General features: G+C 46.0%; 1 protein-coding gene across 7 annotated transcripts in view; it reads left to right on the top strand.

The window, feature by feature from the left end:
* FLVCR2 (FLVCR choline and putative heme transporter 2) overlaps positions 1-19,319 on the top strand; it is a 612,292-nt gene that overhangs the window by 401,732 nt on the left and 191,241 nt on the right. For all 7 annotated transcript variants that reach the window (XM_085626721.1, XM_085626718.1, XM_085626720.1 and 4 more), the window contains one exon: positions 2,979-3,082. In XM_085626721.1, coding sequence (XP_085482847.1) covers positions 2,979-3,082 — 104 coding nt within the window. The remainder of the gene's footprint in view (positions 1-2,978; positions 3,083-19,319) is intronic.

Here is a 19,319-nt window from a genome sequence, read left to right as displayed (position 1 = left end):
AGGCCTATTTACAGAAAGCGAGCACTCCTGAAAGAATACAAGGACTGAGCCTGAGGTGGTAAACAGGCTATGCTCCACGGGAGGGACAATTCATGTTGGACTGCCTTAAACAAACCCTGCAAATAGAAAGGAAGCAAATATGAGTTACAAACCACAAAGCTATTGGTAAGCAATGGGTGCATTGCATCCCTAGGGAGGCTTTCATAATGTCCCCAAGACGTCTTTTAGCAACCAGACAGCTGCGCTATCTGGTAGGCTTCAACCTAAAAAGGGGGACTTAGCAAGAAGATGAAAATTATGAATTACCCATCAGATAAAGACCCTGGCCATTTTTATTTTGCTAGCAGCTAATGTTCCCTTTTAACAGTACCTCCTCCAAGTGAAATCCCAGCTCTCTCCCCTTCACCGCCACTCAAACTCACCCCGTAATGAGTTAATAAATGCCAGACCAGGCAGGACTCCGCTCACCAGAAGGCTTTGCAGAGAGGGTGGATTGTACCAGCTTAGAAGCCACCGCAATCTCCTCAGAACCCCCTCTCTATTTTGGCAACAGATATGAGGCTGGAAAATCCTAAATTTCACACGCAGCCCATATCCAGAATTATTTTTGCCAGTTTCCCTCTAAATAAACCATTTTAATTGGAACACCTTGAAACCACCCCAGAGACTTGGAAAACAGCCTAAGCCTAAAACCCTCTGATTTTGTCCGACTGCTCTGTTCTCATATAAATGATTTATGTCATCATCAGATTCCATCTTTACTAACTGAATTGATTCGATGGGTAAAAAGGAATCATAGTCATTCATCCAAACAGAAATTTAGTATAAAGGTAATTAGATTTAATTTGCACATAATTTCAGTGTTGTAAGTTGCAGTGCCAACCTCTTTGGAAGTTACATTTCTAGAATGTCTCAGCCAGACTAGTTCTGAAAATAACTCCTGGTTCGAGCAATATACACAGTATGACGATTACAAACCATGGAACTGACTTTTCCAGATTTCTATACAGGGTGAAAATGTACATGACGACAGAATGTTTAGCTCTTCTGTTCCTCCAGTGAAAATGTTGTGCTGATTATGTGTATTTTTTTTATTTCACTTTTTTTTACTCTTCACTTATCCAAATTTATATGACGATGCAGAATATGCTTAGCTCTTCTGATCCTCTAGTGGAAATGTTGTGCTCATTATGTGTATTTTTTGTATTTAATTTTTTTATTTTTTATTCTTCACTCGTTTGGTGTCAGCATGCTCATCTTTACACAAAGGTGCTGTCCAGCATGTGTCCCGATGAGCTGGATTTACGTGGCTATCTTGAAAAGGGTATACAACCGTTCACTGTCGCACTGAAATAATATATTGTGGATAACTAAACTTATAGAGGTTGAGAAGTATATTTAAAAATTCCATCTGCTGTATGAAATGAAATGAAATGGGGTTTTGTAAAGCGCGGCTGCTGCCCTTGGGCGTCCAAGCGCTGAAAGGGAGGATAGTGCCCTGAGGGAGGGCCACATAGAGGATGATTAATTGCTGAAAAGGAATGTTTTCAGCTCTTTACGGAAGGATGGTAAATTGGGGTTAGATCTTAGGTGGAAGGGGAGGGAGTTCCACAGCTTGGCGGCATTGAGCGTTAAGGACCTTCCTCCTGCTCTGGACCTTTTGATCCGGGGGACTGCAGCAAAGAATGCATGGGTGGAGCGGAGTTGTTTGGCGGGATAATAGGGGGTCAGCAGTTAGTGATTAATCTTGGGGCCAGATCTCCAAAAGGCTTGGTGGGATACACACATGGCTTTGAATTTAATTCTCTCCCTAACAGGGAGCCAGTGAAGTGCCTTAATCCCGGATTCCACTGAAGCTTTACGCGGAATCTGAAGTAGCATACGTGCAGCGCAGTTCTGGGTCCGCTGGAGTTTTTGCAGCACATATTCGGGTGCTCCCAGATAAAGGGCATTATTGAAGTCAAGTCGGGATTGGATTAAACCTAGGATGACAACTTGCTTGGCTTTAAAAGGCAGGAGTGGTAGGATCTTCTTCAGCATCCGGATGATCCCGAAGCATGTTGCCGATGTTTTTATAGCATGAGTTTTAAGAGTTAGGGATTTGTCCAACCAGACCCCCAAACTTTTAATATTATCTTTCGGGGTAGGGGGTGAGCCCAAACTGGTGGGCCATAGGTGGACGAGGGTGGACAGGGCTGGGGGGCCGAGCAGCATAATCTCGGTTTTGTCACCGTTGAGTTTAACCCCTTGTGTGCCCATGACGAGCTGGACTCGTCATGGGCCGCGGTTGCGCTGTGCCCATGACGAGTCCAGCTCGTCATGAACCCCGCCCGCTAATGCAACGCCCGGCACAGGGCGGGGAAAGGGCGTGGCACACAAGGGGTTAAGAGAGGATGCCATCATCCATCTCCCAACCTCTTCCATACAAGCCATCAAGTTGACTTGTGACGGTTCACTGCTCTTCTGTGCAAGAGAGACCACTAGCTGAGTATCGTCCGCATATGTGATGATCTTAACGCCATATGAACGGACGACCTCGGCCAGCGGTCTCATGTATACATTGAACAGTATGGGGCTTAATGAGGAGCCCTGCGGTACCCCGCAATCCAGAGGTTTACTTGCGGAAATAGAATCACCGTCAAAAACCTGAAAGGTCCTTCCACTCAGGAAGGATCCCAGCCAGGCTAAGGCATCTCTGGATACTCCTAGATCGAAAAGCCGACACAGCAGAGTTCTGTGGCATACCGTGTCAAACGCGGCACTCAGATCGAGGAGGAGTATGAAAACCTGAATCATGCAAATGGGCGATTTTGATTCCCCCCCCCCCCCCCGCCCCCCCCTCCCGCAGGTGAGTGTGGATTGCATGAGGTGACATGTCTAGAAATGGGGTTCAGGTCCCAGATGTGGAGTACTCCCATTGCACACCTTTGTCTGCACTATTCACTTGTTACAAGGCTCCTGTTGTTCTTTCCCCACAGGGCGAGGAGGTGAATGCCGGCAGGATCGGTCTGACAATCACTGTGTCTGGGATGGTTGGTGCTCTGCTCTGTGGATTCTGGCTGGATAAAACCAAAACGTACAAGTAAGTGACAAACTATTGCTCTTCGTTCACCAGTCCTGGTTTTCCTCACTGGTTCAGCTCCAGTAATACTCAACTCCCCAAGGTTCCCTTGGAGTACCCCCTCCTTCCAGCACCCAAGCCCCTGTAGCTCGAGAACACCACATTTCATACCGCCACCGACCACACAAAGCCAGTGTGGTTGCACCTATTTGTCATTGGTGAAGGCAAGAGAAACTTGCTAAAATCATCATACCATTCCCTGCTCAACACCTTTTAGGACATTGTCCAGCAAGGCAAGCTGCCCACTCTGAAGTACAGCATGTGTTCTTATCTCCAGCCACTGAATTTAATTGCATGTAAACCTAGGCACAGCAGAATGCTTATGGCCAATTTGTAGAGTAAAGCAGGAAAGGAAACACATGTCTAATGTACTCCAGGTTGCACCAAGCTCCACCTGGCTAATCTGCAGGATTATATGTTCATCTCCACCCTTTGGTGCCTGGAGATCAAATGGAACGTGAGCTTCCACTGCCTTTCCTTTGCCATAAGGCCAGTGCTGTTTGTTTTGAGCCCCATCAGTGGTAGGAGATAGATTGAGCCACAGACACCTTCAGACACTAAGCTTCTCTTTTTATGAATTACAGGAAATTAGACACTCCTGTTAGGCATTCCCAAGCTCATGTGGGTGCCTTTCAAGGCTACTCTCCATGCTGCTGCAAGGTTAATATCTGGAACCAGGACATTTAACAGCATCACAGTGATCCTGCTCTCTCTAAAATAGTTGCCGATTGAAGCCAGGAGGATATTAAAGCTGATGTGGATTGAAAATAAAGTACTTCACCCCGTGACATCCAAATATTCTGCCAAGAAACTATCTACCTTCATAGGGAACTTTCTTACTTTGGAGCTCAGAAACGGCCCTTCTTTAAATCCTAATCTTCGAGAAAAAGAAGTACACTTAACTGAGGTTTCTCAAGATCTGCACTCAAAGTATGGAACTCCACCCCCCTCCCTGCACACATAAAATTAGATGCAACCCCTCAGTGAACCATTCAAAATGAGCGGAAAGATCTCCTATTGTAATATTGCTACTAACTGATGGTGTTGACAAAGATGAGGTGTATCTACCCAAAGTTAAAGAAAAATGTTCAGAGTCCTTTAATGTATCTTTAAGGTTTCCTTTTATTATTTGTTGATGACAAGTTCCTTATTCCCGCGTGAATTTAGTCCAACATTTGGTTGCACGTGTGCTATGATGATACCCTTTGAGCAGCCGACACACGTTTCACCCCTATGTGGCTTGATAGCCCGGGCCTTTCTCAAGGCTGCAGAGATACACACAATGTGGATGTAGCCAAACGTCGGTTTGTGACGAGGAAAATAGGTGTGTCCACTACCAAACGTGGGGTATAGTATCTTGTTTATCAGACAGAGCTGAGTCAAGTGTTAGGTTCAGGGAGAGTTGTGGACACGTTTTCATCAGGGGATGGTGCCCATTCCTTTCGCTCCAGGTTCATACGGGATAGGGAATGCTAAGTCATTACCATAATCATGTGGTGCTTGGTACTGGCATGCACTATTTTTGTTGAGTTAGCTGATTCCTATGTAATTAAAGTAAATTGTTCTATATTGAAAAGTGAGGTAAAGTAAGGCTGGTGAGGTAAAGCGAAGGGGTATAGTGTATCAGAAAGACCCACTACCGATTGAGGCTCATTCAACGAATGCATTAAAAACATTTGCACTACCTCTTGCAATCAGCTGAATATTTCAATGGAAAGTTCTGTTTCTTCTCAAACTTAGTTCAAGTAATATGTCCTTCTCGTACAATTCTGTTAAAGCAACATTCATAGTCAATGTAAGATTCTACTAAATCATTACGTTTCAAGCAGAAAGACTCTAGGGGTATGTTACAAATATAAATGTTGCTCTCTCTCTATATATATATATATATATATATATATATATATATATATATGTGTGTAATGCTTATATATAATGCCAAGTTATATTGAATATGCATTCACATAGATCATGTTTACTTATTAAGGGTTGCGAGGCTTGGGGGCAACATTATTTGCCTTTGCAGTTAGCCCTGCGGCACTTATGCTTATTCTAGATTTATCTTAGTTGTGACAAAAGTGTAAAATGTAGGTGGGACTCCTCGGCTTCAGAGATGTGTGAAGTTCTGTGTGCTGTGGGTCCCGATGATGATTCTCCTGGAGTAATCAACCTCCGGTAAGTCGTATGCCGAGTCAGGTAAGCCATCAGTGTCGGCTAATTAGCCTACTTGTGTGGTGAAAGCGGAATGTGTCACCTACATTTAATTGAAATAGGTGATGTGGCAGAGTTGCGGCGCAGATCTATGTGAATGCATATACAATACACGCGTTTTATATACAGCAGATATTTTCTTTGGAATATACCATCCCCGCCATCCATTTTCAGGTCAACACGTCGGCATCCTCCATTTTCAGCCTGGATTGAACCCAGTGTCCGCAATGAGGCAGTAAATTGACTTGGGCATCCACCTCGATTCTATGGATGCAAATTCAGTCATTTGACATGTTTTCCGACAGGCGTTCTGAAGTGGCCCGAGAGCGCTAATGATTTAATTCTAATCGTCTACTGTTTTGTTTATTTCTTCACCTCCCATCACGTTTACACAAGCACTTTTCTTGCACATAATGGAGCAACTATTGTATATAATATATGTGATACAATTTGAATTTTTTGCATTCAGTTGTGTTTTTTATGATGTATGTTCTCGTATTCTTCTCCTCCCCAAATTGACCCTCTTTCCCCATGATTGGAGGAATTGATCACTTTTACAGGATCAAGATACATTAATTGATTTTGTATACTCTGTGTTTTCGAACTTTTCCGTCAGGCCCATTTTGTCTGTATTGCATTGTACCCAGGTCTTTCGGCTTTTGGGGTTACCCCATTATTTTGTAATGGGGTACTACATCGTTACAGCTGTGTTCCACGGAGGTATATGTGCTTAATCACTCTTTCCGTATGTGATATTGTCGTATATCTCTGTAAAGCACTCTTACCTACCTTGGTCTGGTGCCGACTACAAATAATTTGAATATTCATTCCTTGGGATATGTGAATGAATCACTCTCTGACTGACTGAAAAACATTGGACCGTTCAGGAAAATACAAAGATCTGATTGACATGACAGGTGCTGTTGAAATGGTCCTATGCTCTGTCAATCCCTGCACTGTCTTCTCAAGCTGAAGAGTCACTAAGTTGGGTTGAGTATCTTATTGTTGAATAATTGCAGAGAAAAGCAGGATATGATTGGAATATGTGCTACACTGGGGTGCCTTTTAGGGTTCCACGTTATTGCATTGCAGCAGAGATGCTCTATTTAAAAAATAATTTGCGTGCTTTTGAATGTTGTGTTAGCTTGCGGTAGGTTCCTACATGGTATGGAGAGTGTGGCATTGCATATTCTCAAATGATTGTGTGTGCCGAATGGCAGGTATAATGGAGACAAAGTTGTGCAAAACTGAATATAATACCCCATATATGAAAAGTTTCATAAATATTTTGGCAGTGTGTTTATCTCCGGACTTATTTCCTGAAGCTCAAGGTTGTAGTTAATAGACGTAATATGGAGTGTTTACAACCATTAAAATAATTCCAGCAAACTTCTGCTTGAATTTCCGTCGAGTCAGTCTAAAGCTGTAATATTGGCCTGGCCCACCTGTATTTTCTGGTGGACATCTTGAATTGCATTGCCTTCTCCTTTTTGCTGCCTGGCACCGAGCTGGACAGATTAATGATCTCACAGACTGAAGAGATTTGATAGTTTGGAAGTCTGTTACTCATGAGTCACAGATCTTTAAGTTCACAGGCATTCTTCCTCATTTTGGCTTGGTTCTAGGTGCATTAGGCCAGGCCATCCTGAAGGATTTGACAGGAAAAGAATATGCCTTTTCCTTTCAATATTATTGGTTGATCCTTTGTGACCAGGAGTGATCTCTTTATTATAATTGCTTGGCTCGACATGATGCCTTTAGTGACACTAGTGCCTTTAGCGACACTGGTGCTACGGTAAGAGCACTAGGGATGAACTGCTTCACATATCCTTCTCTCGCCGATCCATGCCTCCCCGCATTGCTGGCCGTGCATAGGTGTATACCATGCAGGTGACTATTATAATCATTGATTTGTTAAATTAGTGCTTCTGTTGCAGTACTTGCCTGATGCCATGGGTATAGGGTCTCCGCATGTCATAATGGTTCCATTTCGCCTATAGATGTTTCATCGCAATTAGCAGTGGTAGCAGAAGTGGCATCAGCACCTTTTGACACTCCGTTGCCCCTTCATTACACATTCAGTTGAACCCCCTGTCCTTCCCGTAGCCCTTAAACGCTTCTTAATTACTGTTAAGTTAAGTAGTGCTCCCAGCTCCCAGTCCACATCAGACGCTCCCCTACCCTGTACACCTTCAGGAAGAGCCTCAAGACCTGTCTTTTCGGCTGATCTGGAGCTGCACCCCCACTACCCCCCTCACTCCACAGCGCCTTGAGATCCTCACGGGTGAGTAGCGTGCTTTAAAAGCCCCTGATCGATTGATTGATTAAGCTACTAATGGAATGGCATGGAGTGACAATGCATAATATAAATAGGACTTCTACTGTCATTTTTTAGGTCTGGCGTTCGCCAAAACCACTTGATTTTACTAAAAATGATATGATACTTACTAATAGGAGCTTTCTTCCAGCCCTTTTCAACCATTGGTTTGTTATTGTGTCTTTAATTTTTTCTTCCCGGCCTCTAGCGCTTTAGGTAGTGGGTCAGCACACTTCACCCTTTGGCTAACGTTGATGTAAGTGACTGTATTCAACCCTTTTGCAAGGAGCACATCCACACGCAAAGTAGTTTCCTTAAATGCCAGGAAATTCTATGACAGTTTGCGCTTTTTGAGACCAAAAAAAAAAAAACTTTTAGCTTTCAGCCAATGTTTTTTTTGATTGGAAAGTCTCAGCAGCTTCCCTAATGAAGGTGGGTTGCAAAATAAAACACGCATTAACAAAGCCAAAAGGTTTACAGCTGAGATCCGACCCATTGGCTTAACCAATGCTTGTTACTTTCTGTTAACGTCACAGCAATCTTAACCCCTGATAACCGGGGCAGACGGTAGCAGCTGTGGGGTCCTTCCACTGCTTGCCGGCCTCCCAGTTGGTCCACGACTGGGCAGTTCTCCCGGCTCTCTGACGCCTCATGGGATGACTCCCGTTGCATTCTGCTATTATTTGGGTATGCTTTGGGGAGGGTGGTGGGCTAGGGTCTCTCAACCGATTTGGGGAGGTTGAAGTCGGAGGGGGGTGGATAAATTGCACTGTTTGTTTTTCCCTGTTTGTTCCTAACCTGTCACACACCTGGTGAGACACCATGTTACCTCACTGCCCCCCTGGGCATGCGCACGGCTCCTTGAGCATCATTGTTATGCCACATACCCCTCCCTTAGACACTGGATGACTGCCACACGCTTCTTAACCTGGAACATACCGGCGAAAAACCAGGCAAGTCCTTGCCTACATCAGTAGACACCATGTACACATAGGCTTCCTCCAAGAACTCCATTTATTCATTGCGACTGTTCCCCTCCTTCGGACTGGGTGGATTGCCATACCCACGCATCCCTGTACTCTGGATATATGCTTGGGGAACATCCATACTCATCCGTAAAGGGGCAGCCATGGCACATGCAACAGGCACTATGCGATAGAGATGGATGATATGTATTCATCACCAGCACCCGGCACACACAGTCATTTTAGTCTCGGTATACCCAGCGCAGACAGTCCAGACTTCTTTGCAGAAGTCTGGCGATTAATCACCGCCAGGGGCCATTATTTAGGGAGGTGATTTTAACATCATCCTTGATCACACCGTGGACTATTCCATCACCGCCAGATGACCTACCCCAATGCCGCAGTGAAGCTCCACACGCTCATGTGTGATAATTGCCTGTAGGATGTTTGGCAACTGAAACATGCTGACAGCGCGGAGGGCTCTTGCATTACATCTACCCATGGCATATGGTACAGAATAGACTATCTGCTACTCACCCACGCTGTCCTTACCTGGGCCACGGACATGGCTCACTTGCCTGTGACTCTATCCAATCATACCCCCATCCTGCTGGAGGTACTCCCACCGCTGGCCACTTTGCAAGCTCTCACCTGGCGCCTAGTCCCCAACGCCCTCTGTGATCCCGTCTCCAGGGATGAAATCCAAATGACGATCATTGCTACTACGCCCACAATGAAGGCTTGGTGGCCTCCCCGGCAACGCTGTGGGAAACCATCAAAGTATTAATTTATATTGTTTGCATAGCGAAACAATCAGGAATATTCAAGGCGATCCATATACAACTTGCTGCGCTGGAGGGGGAAATACACGCTCTTTACCTGGAGTTCTTCACTTTGCGCAATATACATACTCTTGCTGCAGCTATCCGCATATGATGAGGCTCAAAGTGAAACCCACTACCTATACTGGGAGGCGACCGCGAGGTGCCACGGCGAGAGCGATCATTCTGAGAAGACGCAGGCTGATCCACCGCGTAAGCCATGGGCTGCTGCCTATGTCATGGAGCTTGCTGATGATAAACAGTTAAGCCAAACGAAATCCAATGACCTGCTCCACATCATGACATTTTTATATTCTCAGCTGTACAGTGCTGTGGTCATACCGGACGCAGTGGCCCTGGCTGCCTACCTTGACACGATTCAGCTGATGTGGCTTGACCTTGCCCACCGCCTGTACCTTGATGCCCTCTTCATGGTAGAAGCTGTGACTCACGTGATCCAGAACCTCCCTGGAGACAAAGCACCGGCGGTGGAGGTTGGACGGATTCACCATATCCTTCTGTAAGAAATGTGCTGCGATTCTAGCCCCCCACTTCCTGGCTGTGTACGAAGACTCCTTAGCATCTAGTTTGCTTCCTCCGTCCCTACGGGAAGCGGTCATTGTTGCAATGCTGAAACCTGACAAACCCGCCAATTGGTTTGACTCATACTGACTGCTTTCAATGATAAATGTTGACAACAAGATATTTACTAAACTCCCCTTCTCCCTTTATTACTGAACATTGTCCAACCGGAACAGTCTGGATTCGTACCGGGCAGCTCAACTGCACATAACCTCTGAATTAAGTATGCCCTCGTTTATGCCATATATCCCTAACTGGAGGCTGTTGCTGACGTGTTGGATGTCCCTAAGGCATTTGATTGCCTGGAGTGGCCATTTTTATTTAATCTTCTACTGCGGCTTGGGCTCAATCCTTGGTTCTTGCTCCAGATCATCCCCTTAGACGATTCCCCAACAGCACTCCTCCGCCTCAATGGCGTGACTTTTGCTCCAATCTCAGTTACTCAGAGGACCAGGCATGGGTGCCACCTATCCCCTGTCTTGTTTGCTATAGCGATGGAGCCACTAGCTGCTTGATTGTAACAGCATGATGCCCAAAGGGATCTTAACTTTACTGCCAGGAAGATACTGGTGTCCATGTATGCGGATGGGAACGCGCTTTATTGTACGAGAGCCACAAACGAACCTGTCTCCTATTATACGAGAGGTAGTAAGATTTGGTGGGTACTCTGGTATCAACATCAACTGGGCTAAATCCACCCTATTACCTCAGGAACACAGCCATTCGAGTCTGAACGCCACTTACAGTAGGCCACCGACCCAGACCGTCACCTGGGCATTTGGCTCATCTGAGATACAGACAAACTTTACAGGGCAAACTATGGCAGGGCTGTGACCTGGGTGGAGGAGCGAATTCCGGACTGGACCTTACTGCCCCTCTCCAAGGCAGGGAGAATAGCAATTGCCAAACCTCTTCCTCAACCTCCTGATCACCAATTTCTGAAACGACTGCTCAAATTTAATTTCTCTAGTCTGGGCAGGCTAACAGGCGAGGATCGCATGTGAGATGCTCTATACCTTTCCAACAGAGAAGTTTGAATGCGCCGGCCCTACATCTATACCCGTACTGTGCACAAACCCAGTACATACCCTTTGGCTATTCCCCATACAGTTTCAGCCTCACATGACCGTGGAGGCGGACCGTGCGGCTTCTTGTCCCTTAGACTCGTGCGGCTTGGAAACTCGACACAAGCCCGCATCTGTGAAGCACAATGGATATATTGCCGCCAACTACATTGTTTGGGCCTAGTTAAGGAGGCGCGCTGTCTGAGGTGCGCCATTCTGCAGGCCTCATTCCTTCATCTAGCATGGGACTACCCACATGTAGCTAGCTATTGGACTGTCGTATACAGCAACTTGGGCCCAGATTACCGGTCACTCGACACCTCAGACCGCATTGGTGTAACTCCTGGGATATGTCAAAGATGTGTCCCGTCCCCCCTCAACATCTCCCTTCTATGCTATTACATGTGGCCAGAAGGTGGATGGCCATTCATTGGGGCAGACGGCCCGCGCCGGAGGTGGCAGACTGGCCGCATCATGTTGCGTACTTTCAGGACCAGCTCTCCAATTACTGGGAGCTCATGCCACTGCGGTCCCATCCAAAGGACATCTGGGGACCTCCCTGGGACAAAGAGAGCTAACTGACGCTTTGGACACTGCACAGGCCCCTGTCGGACGTAGAGACTGCCCCCCCCATCTGATGAGAAGGCCTGTATGCATGGTTGTCCTCCATACATTCACCAGCTGAATCAACGAGTTGTGAGACAGATGATATTTGCATGCCTGGTTAATTTGGACACTCCCTCTGATATGGTATTTACTCGCCCTCATATTCACCACCAGAAAGCATGATTTGATGTGTAGTGCCTGTAACCTGACAAGTTGACATCCATTAAAGCCTAAACAGGCTGGCTCAGGGCACTTAAAACACGGGCCCTGCCAGTTACTTTATGTCTAGGTTAAATAATTGGATAGAGCAGGCTCGTCCCGCCACGTTGCTTCGTACCTTGTCTGTACCAAACTTTACCCAAGCAAGGGTGCTGCCCAAAAGCCATTGCCTGTAAACTTACTAACAAGCAGCTCACTGGGAGAGGAGTTTAGCAAAACAGGAAATGTTTCAGATTCCTTAGAAACTGCCCAAAGATCAAGGGGTGCAAGCCAAAGCTTGGGGACCTGGAACTCTGAAGGAACTCCTGCCACACTGAGGGGTTTTCTGATCTGAGGTCCAACCCAGGAATATATGGGGTTAATAAATTCGTAAAAATACAGGTCCAATGCAATAGTAGGACTGATGCATCCAGCAAAACGTATTGAACTGTATTTGTTACTTGATTGGCAAGCAGTGAACAGCCTCCCAGCTGTAAATACATGACTGGTGACATAGGCCGAACACTAGCCTGATGACTAGGTTCTGCAGTCTTTGGAGGTTTTTTTTTAGTCTTTTAGAATTTGACGACTTTAACAGGAAGAATCAGCTAGATGAAATTGCAGTAGTCCAGAGAGGATAGCACACAAACCTCTATCCCTGTGGAGTGGAGAGTTTGGGTGACACGGGGGAAGGGGGAGGTCTGGAAGGGTAGCACTTACCCAGAAGGCTGCAGGCTTGGGAGACCCATTCCAGACAACTATGCCTAGTTTGGTGGTTTTGCCTGCACATCGCTTGCGACTTCTCTTGTGAACTAAAAAAACAAACTTAAAGAGGCTTAGAGCCTGCCCATTATTTACCAGTACTTACCATTGGTTAGCTCCCTGATCGCTTTTGTTTCCTTGATTGTGATTGGTCAGCGTCTCCTGCTCCTTCCTGCTTCCTCCTAGGACTTCAGTGTCGAGTCTGCTGTGGAGCTTTGGACCAAGTACAGTTTAATGTCTGTGGCCAGTGTCCTTCCACTGGTCGCAGGCTCCTTTAGGTACTTATTTTTTTTTTTAAATTGAACTTTCCCTCTTCTAGAGTGCACGTCTCTGCAGTTGTGTCCCACTCCCTTGTCTTGCTTTCGCCACCCCACCCATTGACCATTGTTTGTGATCTCTACAACCTCCCTATGTCCGTTCTTGCTACTCCCTTCTTCCTCCCTGCACCTTAATGTGGTTTTGTATTAATGATTCACTGTAAATTGGCAGATAGGTTTAGCCTATGCAAAATCTGTTTTTTTACTTTAATCCATGTTTCGCAGCAGCTCAACTGCTGTTCAACATGTAAAAAATAAACATTGTCAAATTCAATAGATTTTGCATAGACAAAGCCCTTTGGCTTTACCAATGCTGTTTGTCTTGAGCGGTGCCATCCAGGCAGCACTTTCTGCACTGCAAAATTACTGCGGTTTAACGATTTTGTAAAACACTTGAATAATTTTTAACTTTCCCCAAAATATAAGCCTCCTGGACTATATGCGGGAGAGTTGCACATGTCCTATTTTATGACTGGAGTTAGACTATAGAATTGTCGGTTTTCGTGCCCACAGTGCTCTCCGCTGCCCTGAGGGCGCAACTCCAGCCAAGAGGGGGGCGATATGTCATTAAATCATGTGAAGTCCCCCAGTCCAGCAGAGTTTGAGTAATCAAACATCAGGCCGCTGTGTCGTTGCTAAGGTAATTCCTCTCATTATTCACATAAGAGCAATAGACCTAGAGACAACATGAAATGTGCAATTTGAGCATTCTCAAAGTCCCAGTAGACTTTTTCCTGGTGGGGCTGTTGGGCGGAATTGGGTCTGGAATGCTGTTTGCCCCGTTTCTAAAGGCGACTCGTTCGTATTGCGACGCGATGTTGCTTAATGTTGATTGTACCCCAGTGTAACAGGCACGATGCATTGGAATGCAAAATATCACGCTAGGACAAAGGTTAACTAGAACCGATTGTTAAAACAAGACTCTGCCAGGCTCAGTGACTCTGCATGATTTCTATGTTCAAGCAATACCGGTGAGTACCAATGCACGTGGAGGTTTTCTGTTCAAGAAACCCCGTGGAGGCCAGGCCTTCAGAAAGAAAGTTCAAGTGGTTTCTCTTCATTGGGCGAAACTCGTGTCTGCTGCAAAGGGACTGTCAATACAACTTCAAAATGTAACAGTCGGATGGTAATGTAATTACTGTGCCCAATCTGGAGTGGATAAGTCCATAAATGCACTAGAAGTCGAATGCTATGACAAGCCAAGGGCCCGTGTGCCGGCTGAGCTGCTATTTTAATTGTTTCTGCAGATCTGTGCGAACAGCTGCCCCTTTACTAAATCATTAACTGCTTCCGGAACCCAACCGGTTTATAACTACACTAGAGGTTATATTAGCGATTTTATTTACTTCTCATGAGTTCAAGTTACATTTTTATTACATAAATTACAGCCTCGCGACGCGTCTTGCCTGGCCGTAGGTTGTTGTCTCCCACGCAGGGGCGTAACACAGGCCCCCGCATCCCCCGCAGAGCGGGGGGGGGGGGGGGCAAGCTCCACGGGGCCCCCTCAGCACTGCACTTGGATTGGGAAGCTCCTGATAGAGCCCGGAGGGGGGCCCTCCAAGTCCCTTGCAGGGAGGCCCCCTCAATTGTCGTTACGCCACTGCGCCCAGCTATCTAAACTCGACCCTTGTACCTTCCCCGCGCCTTCACATGTGAAACCGCTGACGGTGCTCCCGCTGCAGCCTCCACGCAGCCCTCCGCGGGCCCCGCCCCGTGACCTCGCGCACACTCGTGAGCGTCTCGTGCCAACGACAACATAGCTTTCCTGAGAAGCCTTTGTATCATGCGCTGCAGGGCACTGCCTATGCTGTTTTGTTTTATTATTAAAAGTCTATTCAAACGCACCCTTCGGCGTCTACGAATGGTATGCGCTCTGGGCGTGTCTTAGATTTTCTAAAAATCCCTTTGGCAAACCGAATAAAACAGATGATACACCTAGCCGGATTGGGGGGAAGGGGGAGGGGACGTCGGGGATTTCGGGGAGGCGTAGGGTGGTTGCGGCGTTTAAAAGTGCACGTGGGTATGTGAATGTCTCTAAAAGACGAGTCGGAAAAGAAGTGGCACAAGGAATCCTTTCCAAGAGGCATGCCCTATATAATTACGGTCGTGCCCTAGAACATGTCAACTAAAATCCTGTACTTGTGTAACATGACCAGTATTTGCGGGCACCTCTGCTCTGTTTTTTTGTTAGGCCTAAAACAAGCCATACCTATTGCATTGCCAACACTTCTTTAGAAATTTCAGATCCATGAATCACAGCAGTAATTTTGTAGTGAACAATTACAATTGTAACAGTTATATTTTCTGAAAATATGAGACTTACTTAAACTCTACTAATGTCTGCGGAATGTTAGTGGTATTTGGAGTGTCTGTCACTTCTGTTCTCACCTTCACACTACTCTGTTTAGGCGCTAAGAGCCATTTTCTTCCCCATCTTTCTGAAATCCTACATCTGCAGATTTCATACCTTGCCCCAATTCCAGTTGGCACATATGAAACCATCGCTGTGTACGCTCTGCAGAGAGGCCAAGGTTTGGATGTGCATGTAATCTGCACACCTTTGTAATTCACTGACAGGCACTGAGAAACTCTCACTGCCTTCACGTCAATTTCAGAGGTCTCAAGTGCTCCCTGTCATAAACACCCCCGGCCCCCCACCCCACCAAACTTGAATTCACTTGGAGGTGACTCAGTCCAAAGTATCAACAATATGAGAGTCATATGGTGCATGAAAATAACTACAGGAAACAAGGGTTGCAGGGTTGATATGGCATAACGTAAGGGATTTTACAGTCGTTGTAAAATCGATTAGTGTTTAGTCCGTAACGTCAAAGACATGAATATTTAGCAAGAAAAGAACCCGTTTTAAAGCCCTTTGAGTCCAATGGGTGTTGCGCACCTGGCGCAAGGGGAGTCCCTCACTTCAGTGATATAGGAAGGGGGGGGGGGGCGGGCGGTCCTCCCCAGGCGGCACAAGTTTTGTAGGCGGCGCCCTATCCCCCCCCCCCCCCCCTCCTTTCATGCATTTGCGGCAATAGAAGGGTCTGCCACGGCGGCCAGTGAGGGCTCACCCTCTAGAGATAGCATTGGTGCTAAATGGGCACCAGTGCGATCAGTATTACAGGAGTGGCTGCGCAAGTATCTGCTGCCCCTTCCGTAATGCCATTGTGTTTGAGTTTGTTTTCTTGGTAATGTGTCCTTGGTGGTTGAGGGTGGTTTTCACGAATAATCAGTGACTTGTTACTGGGTGAAAGTTGGGGTTCAAAGCCATCAAGGCTCACGTCATGGAGCCAGGTTTGCTCTTTTGGCTTGTTGTTCGGAAATAACAGGTGGTGGTTTGAAGTAGCTGTGCCAAATCAAAACTTGAAATGTTAAGAGGAAAACTATCATTTTCATTGAAACAGACACAGGCAAACTCCGCTGGAAGCCCCAGGACCCGAGTACCACCCAGTGAATGGATTTATTTGGGGTGGGACACCACACCTGCCACCAAGAACATAGCCGGCCCACCTCCTGCATGTGTGACTGTACTGCTCTCTCGACTGCTATCGAGCTTGCCCTAAATCCTTGGATAATACATTCTTTTCTTATTTGATAACGGAATATCCTTTTAGCAAAGATTGTATGTTCTATGGTAAGAAATGCCCTCTCGGAGGCTTATTGCTGCCTATCCCATTCATGTTGTCAATACACTACATTTCCAAATTTGGCCTTTTTATTAGCTAGCCTAATGCAGTCTGGGAGTTGTAGTCCTGGTGTGCTTTTGTCGCCACAATTGAACTTACACACAAGATTGCACTGATTTTAAATAGCCAAGTCCAGGTCTAAAAACATGGTGTCCTCTTGATAGCGACTGGGGAGGCACCCCTAGTGATGCCCGAGCTCATGAACTGGAGTCTGAGACTCTGCTGCAATGGATGCTTCAGAGTGCATTTGTGTTTGTGTAGGGGTCCGCTGATCTTGGATGTGGATGCATGCTATACTGTCAGACACTGCTCTCCCTGCATCCCCGTGCTTTTCGCACTTTCGTACACTCTCCCCACGCCGTCCATGCAAAGGCCCTTGTATCAGAATCATACCTGCCATGTAACCCCCATGCTTCCCCTGTGCCTCCAAGGTCCCTGCTTGCTGTGTCTATAGAAGATCATAGAGAGTGGTTGTAGAGCATGCAGGGTGACAGTGCTTGGAAACAATGGAGAGGACAGGATGAGCATGGCAAATGCAGGCATGCAGCCCATGCTGTACCTGTAGCCGCATTCTGTCCAGAGCACTCCCTGCAGGTCACACGCACGCCTGTGCTCATTCCTGATAAGCGCCACCTGCCTTCTTACAGCCTTGATGATTTTTATGGTTTGGCGTGACAGTGCAGCTGTCACCAGACAACTATATGAGACTCACCAGGAGAAGGACTTTGGCCCCATCCACGTGTTGAGAGCCAGGAGTATATATTTTGATTGGGCAGAAGTTGTGTACTTCCACAAAGAAATGCATACCCTGCACACAGCAGTGATCATTTTGTTTGGCAGATGCACGCGCTATCCCCCCTAAAATGGCGGGAACTACAATTAAATTGATGCAATATGGGGATGATACAATATTGATCCACCAAAGCCCTGTCGGGCTGCAGCAGCTTCTGACTGCATTGGCAAAATATTGTAAAGTAAACAAATTGAAAATAAATCTGGCAAAAACAAAAGCGATGATCATCACCAGACAAATAACGAGAAAAGGCTCCTGGTATGTCAACGTAAAACCCATTGAGATAGTCACTGCATACAAGTACCTGGGAGTATGGATCGACAATAAAGGAAGGCAGACCACTCATATCACAGCAAGGCAAGGAGTGGCACAAACGTTAGAGGGGGCCTTATGCAGAGTAAGGAAATCCATGAGCACACCGGACCAAACTCCCCTAATTCGAGCAATGGGGGCAAAATTGTTACTGTCAGTAGCCCATGGCGCAATAGCCTTTAAAGACAAAATGTCGACATGGCTGGATAGAGCTCAGTCCGCGTGCTTCCGCAGAGTATTCTTCCTACCAACTTCAGCCTCCCATGCGCAAATCCGTGTGGAATTTAATTTGGCATCTCAAAAGTGGCTATTAAAAGCTAGGTTTATAGCCTACTGCCTGAAAGCCAAACAAGCCCAGGACCACACACTAAAGAAGTCCATTTGATCAATGATAAACCAAACAGGGTCAAATTGGCACGAATTGTTAACACACTGCAAAGAAGCATTGGAAGCTTGTGAAATATGATCCACCCCCATACCTATTTCTGCAGCAGCTAAACTATCAACCAAACAAACAAAGTTAATATCAGCCAACAGCGACGCACTAGCCCTGAAAAAGCTGAATCATGGTAGTTGGTCATCAAAACTATAACAGCGGAGGCCTGCCACGCTACTTGCCATACTACCTGTCCTCTACCTTAAAACCAATAATGAAGCGTCAGCTAATGAGACTACGGTTCAGTCTAATTCCACTACTGGCATATAAGTATGGCCGAGGGTACAAGGATGTTTCAGCCACTCAGTGCTGGCTGTTCGGGGGAAATGAGGAAACACTAGTCCATATCCTGTATATTTGTGAGAAACTGCGCCCATTGAGAACTTAGCTGGCTTCGTCCTATCTGATGCATTTTGAAAAGTGCGGACATGCCAAGTAGTCCTGGTAGAGTGCTTGAAAGGCGACTCAGTCCAGTTAGCCGCAGGCTTTATAAAATATATGACCGCTGTAAAAGTCATGCTGGACTTGGAGATCCCTACAGCACTCTAATGCACAAAGCTTTGTCTACGGCTCCACTCCCCTCCCCTTTTTAAAGTTGATTCATTGGTGCACTAATTTATGAATAATAGAACCATACATTGGCTCATGCTTTTACATAATGTTGGAAACCATGCTCTTTATATTTGATTTTAACTTAACATGATTGTAATGACTTTAAGTAATTGTGCAATAAAAAAAATATTATCTTTGTTTATTTATCCAGCTGCCTGGGCTTGAAGTTCAGGGGCACACACATGATAACTAGAAAATGTGTGTTGCTTTTTTCTGACAGGACAGAAAGCAGAAGAACAGTCATTAACCTACAAGGATTTTTAGATCTGTCTTGAAGTGCAAGTGTCAACTGACCTTTTAACCTACACCAGCAGTATTTTACAGTTTTTTTGCTTCTACACAAATGCATATCAATTCTAGTGCTATTTATTTGGATTGCTTCACCTTATCAGACCTCATTCCATTAAAGCCAGACCTACTGGCTTTGCTAATGCTTCTTACTTGTTCTTCTGGAGATGTCCCCTTTTGGAGAAAAGATTTGTCGTGGCTGGCAGTCATGGAATGAGTTTGCAGGTG

This window comes from Triturus cristatus, chromosome 9 (genome assembly GCF_964204655.1).
Source record: "Triturus cristatus chromosome 9, aTriCri1.1, whole genome shotgun sequence".
Lineage (NCBI taxonomy): Eukaryota > Metazoa > Chordata > Amphibia > Caudata > Salamandridae > Triturus > Triturus cristatus.
Note: the sequence above shows the minus strand (reverse complement) of the source record. Positions and strands in the feature narration are given on the sequence as shown.